We start from the raw sequence: 17,019 nt of genomic DNA, 5'->3' as shown, positions 1-17,019 counted from the left end.
CATCTGCAACTTTGGCCTACCCTTGGTGTCATATAATCTGTATCACATAACATGTTGTCTTGTTTCTATGGCCTAAGGGCCTTTTTTTATTTTCTATTGTTATCCAATACATGAATTTGATAACTTTTTTTTTTTTTTTTTTGTAGAGACAGTCTCACTTTACTGCCCTCGGGTAGAGTCCTGTGGCGTCACACGGCTTACAGCAACGTCCAGCTCTTGGGCTTATGTGATTCTCTTGCCTCAGCCTCCCAAGCAGGTGGGACTACAGGCGCCCGCCACAACGCCCGGCTATTTTTTTGTTGCAGTTTGGCCGGGGCTGGGTTTGAACCCGCCACCCTCGGCATATGGGGCTGGCGCCCTACTCACTGAGCCACAGATGCCGCCCTGATAACTTTTTTTTTTCTTTTTGTTTTGTTCTATAAGGAAAAAACTCAAATTGCTATAAAAGAACTAGCCCTTGGGCCAGGTGAGATGGCTCATGCCTGTAATCTCAGCATTCTGGGAGGCCGAGGTGGGTGAATTCCTTGAGCTCAGGAGTTCAAGACCACCCTGAGTAACAGTGATCCTGGATGTCTCTAAACAGCTGGGTGTTGTGGCATAGTCCCAGCTACTTGGGAGGCTGAGGCAAGAGCATCACTTTAGTCTAAGTGTTGAGGTTGCTGTGAGCTGTGATGCCATAGTACTCTACTGAGGGTGAGACCGTCTCAAAAAAACAAAAACATCAGACGTATTAGCAAGAAAAGAACAAGTGGGGTGGCGCCTGTGGCATGAGGAGTAGGGCACCAGCCCCATATACCGGAGATGGTGGGTTCAAACCCAGCCCTGGCCAAGAAACTGCAAAGAAAAAAAAAAAAGAAAAGAACAAGTGATCCCATCTCAGGGTTGGCAATGGACTTGAAGAGAAACTTCTCTGAAGAAGACAGGCACACGCTCTACAGACATATGAAAAATGCTCATCATCCTCAATCATCAGAGAAATGCAAATCAAAACTACTTTGAGATACTATCTAACTCTAGTAAGATTAGCTCACATCACAAAATCCCAAAATGTTGTGGATGTGGAGAAAAGGGAACATTTCTACACTGCTGGTGGGAATGCAAACCAATATGTTCCTTTTGGAAAGATGTTTGGAGAACACTTAGAGATCTATAAATAGAACTGCCATTTGATCCTACAATTCCTCTACTAGGTATATATCCAGAAGATCAAAAATTACTTCATAATGAAGATACTTGTACCAGAATGTTTATTGCAGCCCAATTCATAATTGCTAAGTCACGGAAGAAGCCCAAGTGCCCATCGACCCATGAATGAATTAATTAATTGTGGTATATGTACACCGTGGAATATTACGCTGCCTTAAAAAAGATGGAGACTTTGCCTCTTTCATGTTTACATGGATGGAGCTGGAACATATTCTTTTTTTTTTTTTTTTTTTTTTTTTTGGCCGGGGCTGGGTTTGAACCCGCCACCTCCGGCATATGGGTCTGGCGCCCTACTCACTGAGCCACAGGCGCCGCCCAAGAGCTGGAACGTATTCCTAGCAAAGTGTCTCAAGAATGGAAGAAAAAGTATCCAATGTACTCAGCCCTACTATGAAACCAAATTATAGCTTTCATATGAAAGCTATAATCTAATTATAGCCCAAGAATATGGGGAAAGGGGAAAAGGAGAGGAGAGGTGAGGGGAGGATGGGTGGAGGGAGGGTGATTGGTGGGACCACACCTACAGTTCATCTTACAAGGGTACATGTGAAATTTACTAAATGTAGAATACAAATGTCTTAACACAATAACTAAGAAAATGCCGTGAAGGCTATGTTAACCTGTTTGATGAAAAGATTTCAAATTGTATATAAAACCAGCACATTGTACCCCATGATTGCATTAATGTACACAGCTATGATTTAATTTTAAAAAATATTTTCAAAACGAAAACAAAAAAACCCTTTTTCTTGAGACAAAGTCTCACTATGTCACCCTCGGTAGAGTGCCTTGGCGTCATAGCTCACAGCAACCTCATACTCTTGGGCTTAAGCGATTCTCTTGCCTCAGCCTCCCAGAGTGCTAGGATTACAGGCATGAGCCACAACACTTGGCCATATTTTATATTTTTAATATTTTTATATGTATGTATCAACACTAGAGAAATGTTTTGTAAATAGTAAAATTTTGTAATGAGTATTTTGTAAATAAAGGTATATTTATATAGTGGTAAGTACTATTCTTATTGAGAGTGTATATGTGGGACGGGTGAGTTCTAGGGAACAGATGTCTTCTTAAGGAGACCCCAAGGACTCTTGTAGGGGCCTCTCCATGGTGACTCAGCTCTTAGGAATTTGTAGACTTAACTTCCTGTGACCTGGAAATTTCCACTTCTGTGAAATCCTGTAGTTGTGTGGGGGCTGGAACAGCTTCTCCTGCTTGATTCAATCTGACTGATGAGAAAGGTAACCTGTGAGCTGGAACTTTTTGACTGGAGACAAAAAGGGAAAGACCAAGCCAGTTGGGGAGCGTGGCCATTTTGAATTCTTCTGTGCTGTTTAGTCCGCCGGCTGAAGTAAAGCCCTTCCTCTTATAAACCTGGTGTTTGGGTGCTCTTTCTCTCCACTGGGCCTCATCTTCCTGCAACATTAGCACTCCCCGATTTTGTGTGTGAAGAAAGAAGTCCAGAAAAGTAACTTCCCACAATCACTCATTGGGCGGACCTATGATTTGAACACTTAACAAGTTGAGTCCTGAATCTGAGTTCTTAATTTTTATTTGTCACTCCCCATAGTAAAGCCATTTTTACTATGGGAGTGTCTCCTTTTTCTTTTTTATTAGTCCCTGATGCTCTTTTGAGATTACAGAAAAATCTATCACAAATCCACCTGCTCCTTAAGATAATTGATTTTTTAAGCTTAGGGTTTCTTTCTTTATTTTGAGACAAAGACTCATTATCACCCTAGGTAGACTGCCCTGGTGTCAAAGCTCACAGCAGCCTCCAATTCTTGGGCTCAAGTGATCCTCTTGCCACAGCCTCCCATGTAGCTGGAACGTTAGGTGCCAGCCCCAATGCCCACCTAGTTTTTCTGTTTTTAGTAGTAAGGGTCTTGCTTTTGCTCAGGCTGGTCTCAAATGCCTGAGCTCAAGCAGTCCACCCACCCTGGCCTCCCAGAGTGCTAGAATTACAGGCATGAGTCCCTGTGCCCAGCCTTTTTTTTTTTTTTTTTTTGGCCGGGGCTGGGTTTGAACCCACCACCTCCAGCATATGGGACCGGCGCCCTACTCCTTGAGCCACAGGCGCCGCCCTTTTTTTTATTTCTTGAGACAGAGCCTCAAGCTGTCTCTTTGGGTAGAGTGCTGTGGCATCACAGATCACAGCAACCTCCAACTCCTGGGCTCAAGCAATTCTCCTGCCTCTGCCTCCCAAGTAGCTGGGACTACAGGTGCTCTCTACAATGCCCAACTATTTTTTGGTTGCAGCCGTCATTGTTTGATGGGCCAGGGCTGGATTCGAACCTGCCGGCTCAGGTGTACGTGGCTGGCGCCTTAGCCACTTGAGCCACAGGCACTGAGCCAGTCTTTTTGTTTTTTAACCTTAGGGTTTTTTGATTATATTTGAGTGTTGGCCCAATCATTTTCTTTCTTTTTTTTTTTTTTTTTTTGCAGTTTTTTTGGCTCGGGGCCAGGTTTGAACCCACCACCTCCGGTATATGGGGTCGGTGCCCTACTCCTTGAGCCACATGCGCCACCCATCATTTTCTTTTTTTTTGTAGAGACAGAGTCTCACTTTATGGCCCTTGGTAGAGTGCCGTGGCCTCACACAGCTCACAGCAACCTCCAACTCCTGGGCTTAAGCGATTCTCTTGCCTCAGCCTCCCGAGTAGCTGGGACTACAGGCACCTGCCACAACGCCCGGCTATTTTTTGGTTGCAGTTTGGCCGGGGCTGGGTTTGAACCCGCCACACTCGGTATATGGGGCCGGCGCCCTACCAACTGAGCCACAGGCGCCACCCTCATTTTCTTTTTTTTAAGATAATATTTATTGGCTTGGTGCCCGTACACAGTGGTTAGGGCACCAGCCACATACACCAAAGGTAGTGGGTTCGAACCTGACCCCGGGCCAGCTAAACAACTGCAACAACAACAACAAAAATAGCTCGGCATTGTGGTGGGTGCCTGTAGTCCTAACTACTTGGGAGACTGAGGCAGGAGAATTGCTTGAGCCCAAGAGTTTGAGGTTGCTGTAAGTTGTGACACCACAGCACTCTACCAAGGGCAACATAGTGAGATTATGTTTCAAAAAAAAAAAAGATAATATTTACTTTCTTCCAAGTTTTTTTTTTTTTTTTCTTGTGACAGGGTCTTGGTCTGTCACCCAGCTAGAGTGCAGTGGTGGCATCATAGCTCCAACTCCTCCTGGGCTCCGACAATCCTGTCTCAGCCTCCTGAGTGACTGGGACTATAGGCGTGTACCAACACACCCAGCTAATTTTTCTATTTTTTGTAGAGGTGGGGGTCTTGCTCTTGCTTGGGCAGGTCTTGATCTCCTGTCTTACTATATCCTCCCTCCTGGGCCTCCCAACGTGCTGGAATTATAGGCAGGACTCACGCTGCTGGAGCCTGGACCGTTCTTCTTATCTTATTGGCTATATTTACCTTGAGGGAAGCCCTAGTCTAATCTTTCGGACTGGTCACCAAATGGCCCATGTTCTTTCACTTCAGAGAATGAAACAATTTCTTACCCTGGCTCCTAATTCATTGGCTGTGCCTTGACTGTCGTTATTTATTTATTTTTGATACAGAATCTTACATTGTCGTCCTTGGTAAAGTGCCATGGAGTCATGACTCACAGCAACCTCAAACTCTTGGGCTCAAGCAATTGTCTTGCCTCAGCCTTCCAAGTAGCTGGATCTACAGGTGCCTACCCCAAAGCCCCGGGGTTTCACTCTTGCTCAGGTGGGTATTGAACCCATGAGCTCAAGCAATCCACCCACCTCAGCCTCCCAGAGTGTACTTTGATAGTCTTTAACTTCAAAATTATTGCCCTGTGGGGTGGCTTGGGAAGAGTAAGAGGCCCAGTTATTTGCATGTAAATTGTCCTGCATTAAAGTGTGGTAGCTCTTTTCAGCCTTGAGCCCCCAACCTGATTTCTTCCTTTATGGTTTGTGGAATAAATCTTGCAGTATTTTCTGTGAAGATTAATTGAGCACACATGTGAAAGTGTTTTAGAAGCTGTAAGATGGGGGGGAAGGGGTGCACACACACCAAAATAAATTTTAAAAATACCCTGTAAGACCTCTACAACTGGTAGCTGTTGTCAGTTTTACTTTGAAAAGCATCTTTCAGAAGTTGGATGTTCTCTGCTTATTAAAAGAGACTTATTAGCACTTTTCTCTAATATGAGAACTGGAGTGGTCATCAATATGGTCTATAATTGGTGAGATCAAGTTAAAATTTGTAGTAAAGTAGATTAGGAAGGAAACATACAATGTGAAACTTAATACTCATTAAGTTTGCAAGTTCCAGGAACGCAGAATCTGAATGTTCAGGGTCAAAGGCTGGGTTTCCAGCTGGGTCCCTAGGCACTCTTCCCACAGAGGGAGAAAGCAGAATCTGTGAAGACCAAAGACCCTGGCTTAAGATCTTTTGTACAATTTTTGCTGTTCGGTCCAGCCTACATCTTAAAATTTTAAGGAGGAACAAGGCTCAGCCAACAAAAAGGACCTTACTACTATGTGCCAGCTACTGTGTGTTGCAATCAAGTGTTTCTTAACCCCCATTATACCTCTTCTGTATTGCAAAAAGTTTGAACGCTGAAAATATGATCAGAGTCCCCTATGACAACTTACCTTTTTTTTTGAGACAGAGTCTCACTCTGTTGACCTGGGTTGATTGTGCTGACGTCATCATGGCTTACAGCAACCTCAAACTCTTGGGCTCAAGTGATTCGCTTGCCTCAGCCTCCCAAGTAGCTGGGACTACAGGCGCCCACCACAACGTCTAGCTGCTTTTTTTTTTTTTTAGAGACAGAGTCTCACTTTATGGCCCTTGGTAGAGTGCTGTGGCATCACACAGCTCACAGCAACCTCCAGCTCCTGGGCTTAAGCGATTCTCTTGCCTCAGCCTCCCAAGTAGCTGGGACTACAGGTGCCCGCCATAGCCCCGGCTATTTTTTTGTTGTTGTTGCAGTTTGGCCGGGGCTGGGTTTGAACCCGCCACCCTCGGCATATGGGGCCGGCGCCCTACTCACTGAGCCACAGGCGCCGCCCACGTCTAGCTGCTTTTAGAGACGAGGTCTCACTCTGGCTCAGACTGGACTCCAACCTGTGAGCTCAGGCAATCCACCCACTGTGGCTTCCCAGAATGCTGGGATTACAGACATGAGCCACCTCACCCCGCCCTTACAGGCAATTCTAAATGCAGCAAACAAAAGAAAACACAACCCTAAACTTTGTGTTGCAATAAGTGGAGAATCTTTACTATAAGAAAGCCCTAGCAAACAAAAGAAAACAAAACCCTAAACTTTGTGTTGCTGTAAGTGGAGAATCTTTACTATAAGAAAGCCCTAGCCCTTCAGAACTGAGATTTCCAAACTTCATTACAGGAAGTAAATACAGAAGGGTAAAGTGATTTTGAAAGCGCAGGTAGTGAGAATAAGATGGAGTCAGGCAGGCTAGGGCAGACGTGACACTGCTGGTCTGGGCAGTTTAGGTTCCGCCCCACCTTCATCTCCTGTCTCCCACTCTTACCGTTTTGTAAATTTAGCTCCCACCCTAAGTATGCCTATCTTGAGTAGTTTAGGTGAATTAATTTAGGAGATTAACTCTGGAATTGGGGTGTTGTAATAAGTCACTGAATTATGTTGACTACTATTTGGAATAGGGGTTCGTGTGGTCTTTGCCTTGCAGTTTATGTATAAAACTGTAATTTTGGACATAGAAGAACAGTCTTGGAGAGGCAACTCTCACAGTTCTCCAGAATCCCGGCCTCTGACAAAGTTTGGTGGATCTATTCCCCTCTCTGTATATTGGCTGACAGTGACAGGCAACCAGACCCTCTTAGTCCAGTAATAATTTGAACAGAAAACGATCTCACACCTTAAAAGTTCGGGCACTGCCAACAGATGTACAGGGAGACTGGGAGTAAGAGAGACAGGCAAGGACATGTTCAATAGAGCTAGTAAAAATAATTTTGGATAGCCTTGAGTCCCATCCCAAACCCCTCCTTTTTATTTTATTTATTTATTTTTGAGACAGAGCCTCAAGCTGTCACCTGGGTAGAGTGCTGTGGCATCACAGTTCACAGCAACCTCCAACTCCTGGGCTCAAGCGATTCTCCTGCCTCTGCCTCCGAAGTAGGTGAGACTACACCGCCTGCCACAATGCCCAGTTATATTTTGGTTGCAGCTGCCATTGTTGTTTTGCTGGCCCCGGGCTGGATTTGAACTTGCCAGCTCAGGTGTACGTGGCTGGCGCCTTAGCCGCTTGAGCCACAGGCGGGGAGCCAACCCCTCCTTTTTTTTTTTTTTTTTCAGTTTTTGGCCGGGGCTGGGTTTGAACCTGCCACCTCTGGCATATGGGGCTGGTGCCCTACTCCTTTGAGCCACAGGCGCCGCCCCCAACCCCTCCTTTTTAATAAAAAGATTCTATTTCTGACAAAAGGTAGTATAAGGTAACTCAGTGTTTCCTGAAACTGCTAGGTCCTAAGAATTGCCCCAGAGCACTTGTATACAGACATTCTCAAGACCCTCCATTGGGTTGTTCGCTAGGCAGGAAGGGACAGTGTCAGTGCCAACAGCTGGCTTTAGGCTCCCACCTCTAGTCCCTTCTCCAGATGAACATAAAATCTAAATGAAATGTTTCCTGTGTAAACGTAGCTTCAGAACAGAGCATTTCCCCCACCCTTCAGATCCGCACATCCGGGTCTTTATATAAAAACTGGAGTTGATCCTGAAAAAGGACTTCCTCAAGCCACCCAGTCAATTTGAGCAGAGCAGGGTTACAGCCTTTTCAGTTCACCAGGGCTGCTGCTTAGGGCGAAGAATGGTTTATTTTTTAATTAAAAATTAAATTAGAGACAGAGTCTCACTTTGTTACCCTTGGTAGAGTGCTGTGGCATCATAGCTCACAGCAACCTCCAGCTCTTGGGCTTAGGCGATTCTCTTGCCTCAGCCTCGGGAGTGGCTGGGACTACAGGCACCCGACACAACACCCGGCTATTTTTTTGTTGCAGTTTGGTCGGGGTTGGGTTCAAACCCGCCACCCTCGGTATATAGGGCCAGCACCCTACTCACTGAGCCACAGGCACCGCCCTGAAGAATGGTACAGATGAGAGAGAGGGAAGCTGTGAGGTCAAATTTGGAGTCTGGATACCTGGGGCGACTGACTTTCTTTGGGTGCTGAATCGACTGTCAGCGTCATTGACCTGTACTGTCTGTCCCATCCATTCCTCCACTCTTGGTGGCAAGGCTGTCAGGAAAGGTCAGCTAGTCCTCACAGTCCACCAGCTCTGTTTGCAAAAGCTGAGCTGGTGAAATGTGTTTAGCAAGCACCATGAGGGATTCTTACTGGTTGGAGTGGTTCTAATAAAAAAGTGCATAATTCATAATTCCGTTTTGTGCAGTCCTTGAGCTGAAAGGTAGCATCCCACACCCACTATAGACACTCAAAGTTATTTAAAAATAAAAATAAAAACTCTGCTCGGGGGCGGCGCCTGTGGCTCAAGGAGTAGGGCGCTGGTCCCATATGCCGGAGGTGGCGGGTTCAAACCCAGCCCCGGCCAAAAACCACAAAAAAAAAAAAAAAAAAAAAAAAGAAAATTCTGCTTGGCTTGGCGCCTGTGGCTCAAGCGGCTAAGGCGCCAGCCACATACACCTGAGTTGGCGGGTTCGAATCCAGCCTGGGCCCGCCAAACAACGATGATGGCTGCAACAACAACAAAAGCAGGGCGTTCTGGTGGGCACCTGTAGTCCCAGCTACTTGGAAGGCGGAGGCAGAAGAATCGCTTGAGTCCAGAAGTTGGAGGTTGCTGTGAGCTGTGATGCCATTGCACTCTACCAGGGCGACAGCTTGAGGCTCTAAAAAGGGTGGCGCTTGTGGCTCAGTGAGTAGGGCGCCAGCCCCATGTACCGAGGGTGGCGGGTTCAAATCCAGCCCCGGCTGAACTGCAACCAAAAAATAGCCTGGGGTTGTGGCGGGCGCCTGTAGGCCCAGCTGCTCGGGAGGCTGAGGCAAGAGAATCGCATAAGCCCAAGAGAGGTTGCTGTGAGCCGCGGTACAGTGAGACTCTGTCTCTACAAAAAAAAAACAAACAAACAATCCTGCCCTCAATATGCAAAAGTAACTTTTTAGACAGAAGTGTTCCTTTCCTTCCTCTTTTCCGAATATGTCTCTTTTAACTGTACTCCCTCCTAGCCTAGAACTGGAGTGGCTTTTTCAGGTCCCAGTTCTGACTCAACACGGAGACCTGGCTGGGCAGGGCTGGGCCACGTCTCAGTCCCGCGTCGGGCAAGCGCTCCGGGACGCGCTCCCATTGGCTGCAAGTTCCCTCGCCCAGAACTGGAGCGGCCTCTTCTTGCCACGCCAGCCCGTCTTGACTCCGGACCGCCCGGGGGCGGGGCTCTGAGAGGGGCGGGGCCTCGAGGCGCGGCGGACGCCCAGGCGGCCTATGGCGCTGGGGGGAGTCCCCGGCCGCGCCCCGCGAGGCCAGGCCAATCCCGGGCGACCGGGCGGGCGAATGCCGGGCCTGGCTGGCCAGGCCCGAGGACCTGGGGGTTGGGGACAATGGGCCAGTTCCTGGTGCGTCACGGAGGAGTTCCTTAAAGGGGAAGTGAGCCGCTCTACGGGCCGGGCGCGGTGTGCGGTGGTCGGCGGGGGAGGCCCCCAGTGCTTTAAAATAATGCCCGCGGCGCCCGTGCGACCATGCAATGGCGAGCGCTCGTCCTGGGGCTGGTGCTCCTCCGGCTTGGCCTCCATGGAGTATTGTGGTTCGTCTTCGGGCTGGGGCCCAGTATGGGCTTCTACCAGCGCTTTCCTCTCAGCTTCGGTTTCCAGCGTCTGAGGGCCCCCGATGGCCCCGCTATGCCCGCCTCGGGGCCCGCGGGCCGGGGCGGGCCACCCGGTGGGCCGTCGGGGCCGTCGTGGCTGCAGCCGCCGGTGAGCGGGGCGGCGGCTGGACAGCGCCGGGCTCCGCGGCGGCCGGGACCGGGCGTGTGCGGCCCGGCCCACTGGGGCTACGTGCTGGGCGGCCGGGGCCGCGGCCGGGACGAGTACGAGAAGCGCTACAGCCGGGCCTTCCCGCCGCAGCTGCGCGCCCAGATGCGCGACCTGGCGCGGGGCATGTTCGTCTTTGGCTATGACAACTACATGGCGCACGCCTTTCCCCAGGACGAGCTCAACCCCATCCACTGCCGTGGCAGGGGACCGGACCGCGGGGACCCGTGAGTAGCCCGCGCCGCCCCACTCGCTAACTTCCGTCCTCCGGGCCCGGGTGCTACCGTCTGTCCTCCGGGTGCCCCGAGGGCTGGCAGGGCCGTTGGGGTCCTTGGGGGCAGCGTTGTGCCTTGGCTGATCCCCCTTTGAGGTCCTCTGGGCTTGAGGGTGTATGGGTGGGCTGGTGGCTGTCCTTTTTCTCGATTCTCCGGGAATCTCTGAACTTCACAATAGGTGTTCAGTCTTTTTTTACCTGAGGCTCAGAGGCCGGAAGGGACAGTGTCAGTGCCAACAGCTGGCTTTAGGCTCCCATCTCTAGTCCCTTCTCCAGATGAACATAAAATCTAAATGAAATCTGTTTCCTGTGTAAACGCAGCTTCAGAACAGACCATTTCCCCAGCCAGCAAATCAGCACACCCGGGTCTTTTCTCTATATAAAAATTGGAGTTGATCCTGAGCAAGGACTTCTCCAAAGCCACCCAGTCAATTTGAGCAGAGCGGGGTTACAGCCTTTCCAGTTCACCAGGGCTGCTGCTTAGGGTGAAGAATGGTTTAGATGGGACGGAGGGAAGCTGTCTGTCCAGATTTGGAGTCTGGATACCTGGGGCGACTGACATTCTTTGAGTGCTGAATTGACTGTCCGCGTCGTTGACCTGTACTGTCTGTCCCATCAATTCCTCCATTCTCGGTGGCAAGGCTGTCAGGGAAGGTCAGCTAGTCCTCACAGTCCACAGCTCTGTTTGCAAAGGCTGAGCTCCAAGGATCACCTGTTGACTCCAAAGTCCAAGAGGGCAGCACACCCAGCTAAGGACCTCCTACCTGGTGGGAAGGAATGTGCATTGCCACCCACCCTGCTAGTCCAGATTGGTGGCCTTTGGCTCTTTCCCTCCGTTTAGGTAGGAGTGGGGGTGGTAGGTTGTTCAGTGTTTTGTCTTGTCCTACTCTTGAGTGCCTGGACGTTTGGGGCACGGTCCAATCCTTAGGTTCTAAAAAGGAAGCTTATACACCAAAGGGGCTTGGAGAATTTTTTCGGTTTAAGCAATTTCTTTTTTTTTTTTGGTCGGGGCTAGGTTTGAACCTGCCACCTCCGGCATATGGGACCAGCGCCCTACTCCTTGAATCACAGTTGCCGCCCTGAAGAATTTTTTCAATGGTTTGGTTATCTACAAATTCATGTCTTAAATTTCACACTTGGAGAGCTTGATTTTAGGGAAGTGAGGGGACATCCCAGGTCCTTGCTTCACTAAGGGCCTTTGAAGCATTGGGCCTTTACAGAATTGTTGGAAACTTACTAGTTTTTCTTGCTTAACCATACCAGCCTTTATACACACACACGCACACACATATATATATAAATTTATATATATAAATTTACATGTATATACATAGTGAGACAGCTACCTTTCCTACAATCTGAAAAGGCCCAATACTTCTTTTAAAATTTAATTTTTTTCCCTCAAAAACACTGAGACAGAAAGCATTTATATATGTAAATTTATAAATAAATAAAGCTTAGCTTGGCACCTGCTGAGCTACAGGTGCCAAGCCCTGTAAATTTATATAAATATATATATTTACATATATATAAAAAATGTGTTTTCTGTCTCAGCGTTTTTGAGGAAAAGAAATTAAATTTTAAAAGAAGTATTGGGCCTTTCCAGATTGTAGGAAATGTAGTTGTCTCACTTACCTAGAGAGGACTTTATACCTGTAAGTGTACTTTCTTTCCATTTCAGTTTTTTTTAGAGCAGGAATAAACCTTGATAAATTTTGGGGACGAAAAAAAAGCACCATACAGTTTTTTTTCTTTTTTTGAGACAGAGTCTCATTATGTTGCTCTTGGTAGGGTGCTGTGATGTCACAGCTCACAGCAACCTCAAACTCTTGAGCTTAAGCGATTCTCATGATTCAGCCTCTGAAGTAGCTGGGACTACAGGTGCCCGCCACAACGCCCGGCTATTTTGTTGTTGTAGTTGTCATTGTTGTTTGTCAGGCCCTGGCCGAGTTCAAACTTCCCAGCGCCGGTGTATGTGGCTGGCACCTGAACACCTGAGCTACAAGTACCCAGCCATACGGTTATTTTTAATTTATCTTTCTTTCCAGTTCCTGCCCATGTGCCTACACATTTTTCACATAGTTTTCATCAATAAGTGTGTACATATTTTGGATCTTAATTATGCTTTCTCACTAATACTCTTTTTTTGTTTTTTGAGGCAGAGTCTCACTTTATCACCCTTGGTAGAGTGCCGTAGTGTCACAGCTCACAGCAACCTCCAACTCCTGGGCTTAGGCGATTCTCTTGCCTCAGCCTCCCAAGTAGCTGGGACTACAGGTGCCTGCTACAACGCACAGCTATTTTTTGTTGCAGTTTGGCTGGGGCCAGGTTTGAACCCGCCATCCTTGGCATATGGGGCTGGTGCCCTACTCATTGAGCCACAGGCGCCGCCCTCTCACTAATACTCTGAGTATGGCAGGAAGGAGAGAGCACTTTCAGTAAGTGCCTTTATTATCTCCCACAGATGATTTCCTTTTACCCGGTGGATCTGAAGAAAACAGTTTAATGGGGGATTATGATAACACTTTCACTTGGGAGTATTATGGTCTTGGGAGCGAGTTGATGACATTTTAGTGTTTTCTATAACAACCTTAAGAATTCTCTGAAGGGGCGGCGCCTGTGGCTCAAGGAGTAGGGCGCCGGTCCCATATGCCAGAGGTGGTTGGTTCAAACCCAGCCCCGGCCAAAAAAAAGAATTCTCTGAGGAATTGGGAGCCCCTCTCCAGTGAAGTGAAGTGGTGGTTTATTTAGCTTGTTGGTCTCAATGGTGGTATCATGTGTTGACACCAGCCTTTATTTCAGGATGAAGGCTGCTGATGAGTGTTTTGGTTTCATTATACATTGACAATCTGTGTAAATTAAGGTCAGGTTGCTCTGAGACAAATTATTGTGAAAAGATGTTAGAAATAGTGGGAATGTGGGGTGGCATTTGGGAAGAGTTGTGCCCAGAGTAAGCCTTTGTTGTCTTTGAGGAAGTGAAACAGCTCTGGGATTTTAGTGGCCTTGAGTAGACCCACACACTGGTCATTTACAAAGGGTAGGGAAGTTAAATTTTTTGTACTCCTTTTCCTTTAACTAATCTCAGACTTTGATATTATTTTTGAAGAAAGTTTACAACCAGAGCTTTGTCATTCTGGCTTTCAAAATAGGGCACATTTATATTCCCAAAATAAATAACCTGTAATAAAAATCTTTGAAGTTAGAAAACAAATGAGATTTATTCCAATGATTCTTTTAAAAAATAGATTGGACCACCCTCCGAGTATTATTATTAATTATTGTTTTGAGACAGAGTTTCACTTTGTCACCCTCAGTAGAGTGCTGTGGCATCATAGCTCACAGCAACCTCAAACTTTTGGGTTCAAGCTATTCTCTTGCCTCAACCTCCTGAGTAGCTGGGACTACAAGTGCTGCCATAATGCCCAGCTATTTTTAGAGATGGAGTCTTGCTTTTGCTCAGGCTGATCTTGATCCTGTGAGCTTGGGGCAATCCACGCACCTCGGCCTCCTAGAGTGCTAGGATTATAGGAGTGAGCCACCTTGCCTGGCCATAGAGTATTATGTTAAAAGTACTGATACAAAATATGGGTGCTAAATATTTTTATTTTTTAGTTGTAGTCTTATGAACTTGAAGCTTATCTTGCCTATCTTGTTTGATGGGGGGTTGAGTGAGAAGTTAACTTGAAGAAAATAAAACCTAAAAACTCTACAAAACAGCTTTCTATCAGCTGCAGATTACTTTGGAGTCAGCATCTCTCACATCCCCTGTGTTGGGGGATCAAATTTCAAAGCTTCTTTCCTTTTCTTTTTTGAGACAGAGTCTGACTGTGTCACCCTCAGTAGAGTGCTGGGGTGTCATAGGTCACAGCAACCTAAAACTTTTGGGCTGAAGCGATTCTCTTGCCTCAGCCTCCCAAGTAGCTGGAACTACAGGCGCGCACCACAACACCCGGCTATTTTTTTGTTGCAGTTGTCATTGTTGGGAAGGCTCTGGCTGGATGGGAGCCCACCAGCCTCCGTGTATGTGGCTGGCGCTCTAGCTGCTGAGCTACAGGTGCCAAGCCCCATTTCAAAGTTTCATTGCATAAATTTGGATGTATTACAGTTTTGTAATCTTGTGAATGGATGACTATGGTTCCAGCTTTGGGCCTGTGAAGCATTCTCGCTTTCTCCTCAACCATATTATTAAAACAAAAAAGCAGTTCTCAAATTAATAAGCAAAACAAACTTTAGCCTAGAAAAGGACAGGATGGGCTCCTGTGCATCTGCCTTTCTTTCTGGAATCCTGCTGTCCTTCTGAGTCACGCCCATGTCTTTGTTCTGTGACACCATCTAACTGCCCGGAGGTGATTCTCGTTGGTTTACTCATTTCTCCTTTTGGTTCCTTTTCTTTGAGCTGCTTTTCCACGTATTAATGTTATTTGAGAATTGTGCAGTCACCTTCGTTTCCTTTTGTCTCATCTCTCCACACTACCAATCCCTTGAACGCAGGGACTGTTTCTCATATTATCTCTGTGCTTAACCAGCACTAGGTTAGGTATATATGAGATCTTTTTTTTTTTTTTTGGAGACGGAGTCTCACTTCATCGCCCTGGGTAGAATACCGTGGCATTACAGCTCACAGCAACCTCCAACTCCTGGGCTTAGGCGATTCTCTTGCCTCAGCCTCCCGAGTAGCTGGGACTATAGGCGCCCGCCACAACGCCCAGCTATTTGTTGTTGCAGTTTGGCTGGGGCCAGGTTTAAACCCGCCACCCTTGGTATATGGGGCCGGTGTCCTACCCACTGAGCCACAGGCGCTGCCCCTATATATGAGATCTTTTGAAAAACACATATAATTGATTTTTGTTGTCTATATAACTGAAAAATTTCTTTTCTTTTCTTTTTTCTTCTTCTTTCTTTTTTTTTGAGATAGAGTCTCACACTGTCACCCTTGGGAGAGTGCCGTGGCATCACAGCTCACAGCAACCTCCAACTCTGGGGCTTAAGCAATTCTCTTGCCTCAGCCTCCAGAGTAGCTGGGACTACAGGTGCCCCCACCACAATGCTCGGCTATTTTTTTTTTTCTTGCAGTTGTCATTGTTTTAGCTGGCCCGGGCCAGGTTCGAACCTGCCAGCCTTAGTGTATGTCTGGTGCCATAACCACTGTACTATGCGTGCCAAGCCATAACTGAAAATTTTCTATCAGAGGAACTGGTTTTTTATCTTTTCTGCTTTGAGGTGATAGGAACTTTGAAAATTCACAGTGGAATGAGTGTCATGTATGTTCACACGTGGTGAATTTGGCAGAGAGTTTAGTTGTGGAGCAGCCAGCTGGCCACATGGAAAAATGTGCACTTTTGATCCTCCTATGAGAGATTGAGTTCTTGGCCTGAGACACTTAAAGGTATCAGGTCAACCTGGACATTAACAAGAATATCTATGTACAAAGAACAGATCTTGCCTGCATAGTGGGCCGGCATAAAAGGGAGATGTAATAATTCCATACTGTTACTGGAAGGTTTTATAGAATCTAATTTTTCTTCTCATTCCTCTCCCCTTTTTTCTTTTTTTCTATTTTGGCACATTTTGAAAGAGTATGTAGTATTTATTTAGTAGAAAAGAATTTTAAATGTTTTAATGAATACCCCAGATCTTAGAGTGGCTTTGTCTAGAGAGGAAGGAAGGAACTGCATAGTTATTACAAATACTTTTTTTTTAAAAAAAAACAGAGTCTCACTGTACCGCCCTCGGGTAGAGTGCCGTGGCGTCACAAGGCTCAAGCAACCTCTTAACTCTTGGGCTTACGCGATTCTCTTGCCTCAGCCTCCCGAGCAGCTGGGACTACAGGCGCCCGCCACAACGCCCGGGTATTTTTTGGTTGCAGTTTGGCTGGGGCTGGGTTTGAACCCGCCACCCTCGGCATATGGGGCTGGCGCCCTACTCACTGAGCCACAGGTGCCGCTTACTGTGGCAACTCAACAGTCATTGTATCAAGAAGAATTCTTTTTTTTTTTTTTTTTTTGTAGAGACAGAGTCTCACTGTACCGCCCTCGGTAGAGTGCCATGGCGTCACACAGCTCACAGCAACCTCCAACTCCTGGGCTTAAGTGATTCTCTTGCCTCAGCCTCCCGAGTAGCTGGGACTACAGGTGCCAGCCACAACGCCCGGCTATTTTTTTTTTGGTTGCAGTTTGGCCGGGGCCGGGTTTGAACCCGCCACCCTCGGTATATGGGGCTGGCGCCTTACCGACTGAGCCACAGGCGCCGCCCATCAAGAAGAATTCTAAAGCTGGGCACGGTGGCTCATGCCTGTAATCCTAGCACTCTGGGAGGCTGAGACTGGTGGATTGCCTGAACTCACAGGTTTGAGACCAGCCTGAGCCAGAGTGAGGCCCCGTCTCTAAAAATAGGCAGATGTTGTGGCAGGCACCTGTAGTCCCAGCTATTCAGGAGGCTGAGACAAGAGAATCACTTGAGCCCAAGAGTTTGAGGTTGCTGTGGGCTGTGACGCTATAGCACTCTACCAAGGGTGGCAAATGAGAGTCTGTCTCAAAAAAAAAATTT

General features: G+C 47.3%; 1 protein-coding gene across 2 annotated transcripts in view; it reads left to right on the top strand.

Moving 5' to 3' along the window:
* The first annotated feature begins 9,682 nt into the window (after window positions 1-9,682).
* Window positions 9,683-17,019, top strand: part of EDEM1 (ER degradation enhancing alpha-mannosidase like protein 1) — a 40,179-nt gene continuing 32,842 nt past the window's right edge. For both annotated transcript variants that reach the window (XM_053599556.1, XM_053599555.1), the window contains exon 1: window positions 9,683-10,426. In XM_053599556.1, coding sequence (XP_053455531.1) covers window positions 9,909-10,426 — 518 coding nt within the window. In that variant the 5' untranslated portion in view covers window positions 9,683-9,908. The remainder of the gene's footprint in view (window positions 10,427-17,019) is intronic.

Source organism: Nycticebus coucang, chromosome 8 (assembly GCF_027406575.1).
Source record: "Nycticebus coucang isolate mNycCou1 chromosome 8, mNycCou1.pri, whole genome shotgun sequence".
Classification (NCBI taxonomy): Eukaryota; Metazoa; Chordata; class Mammalia; order Primates; family Lorisidae; genus Nycticebus; species Nycticebus coucang.
The sequence above is the reverse complement of the archived record's forward strand: the minus strand, read 5'-3'. Positions and strand labels throughout refer to the sequence as shown.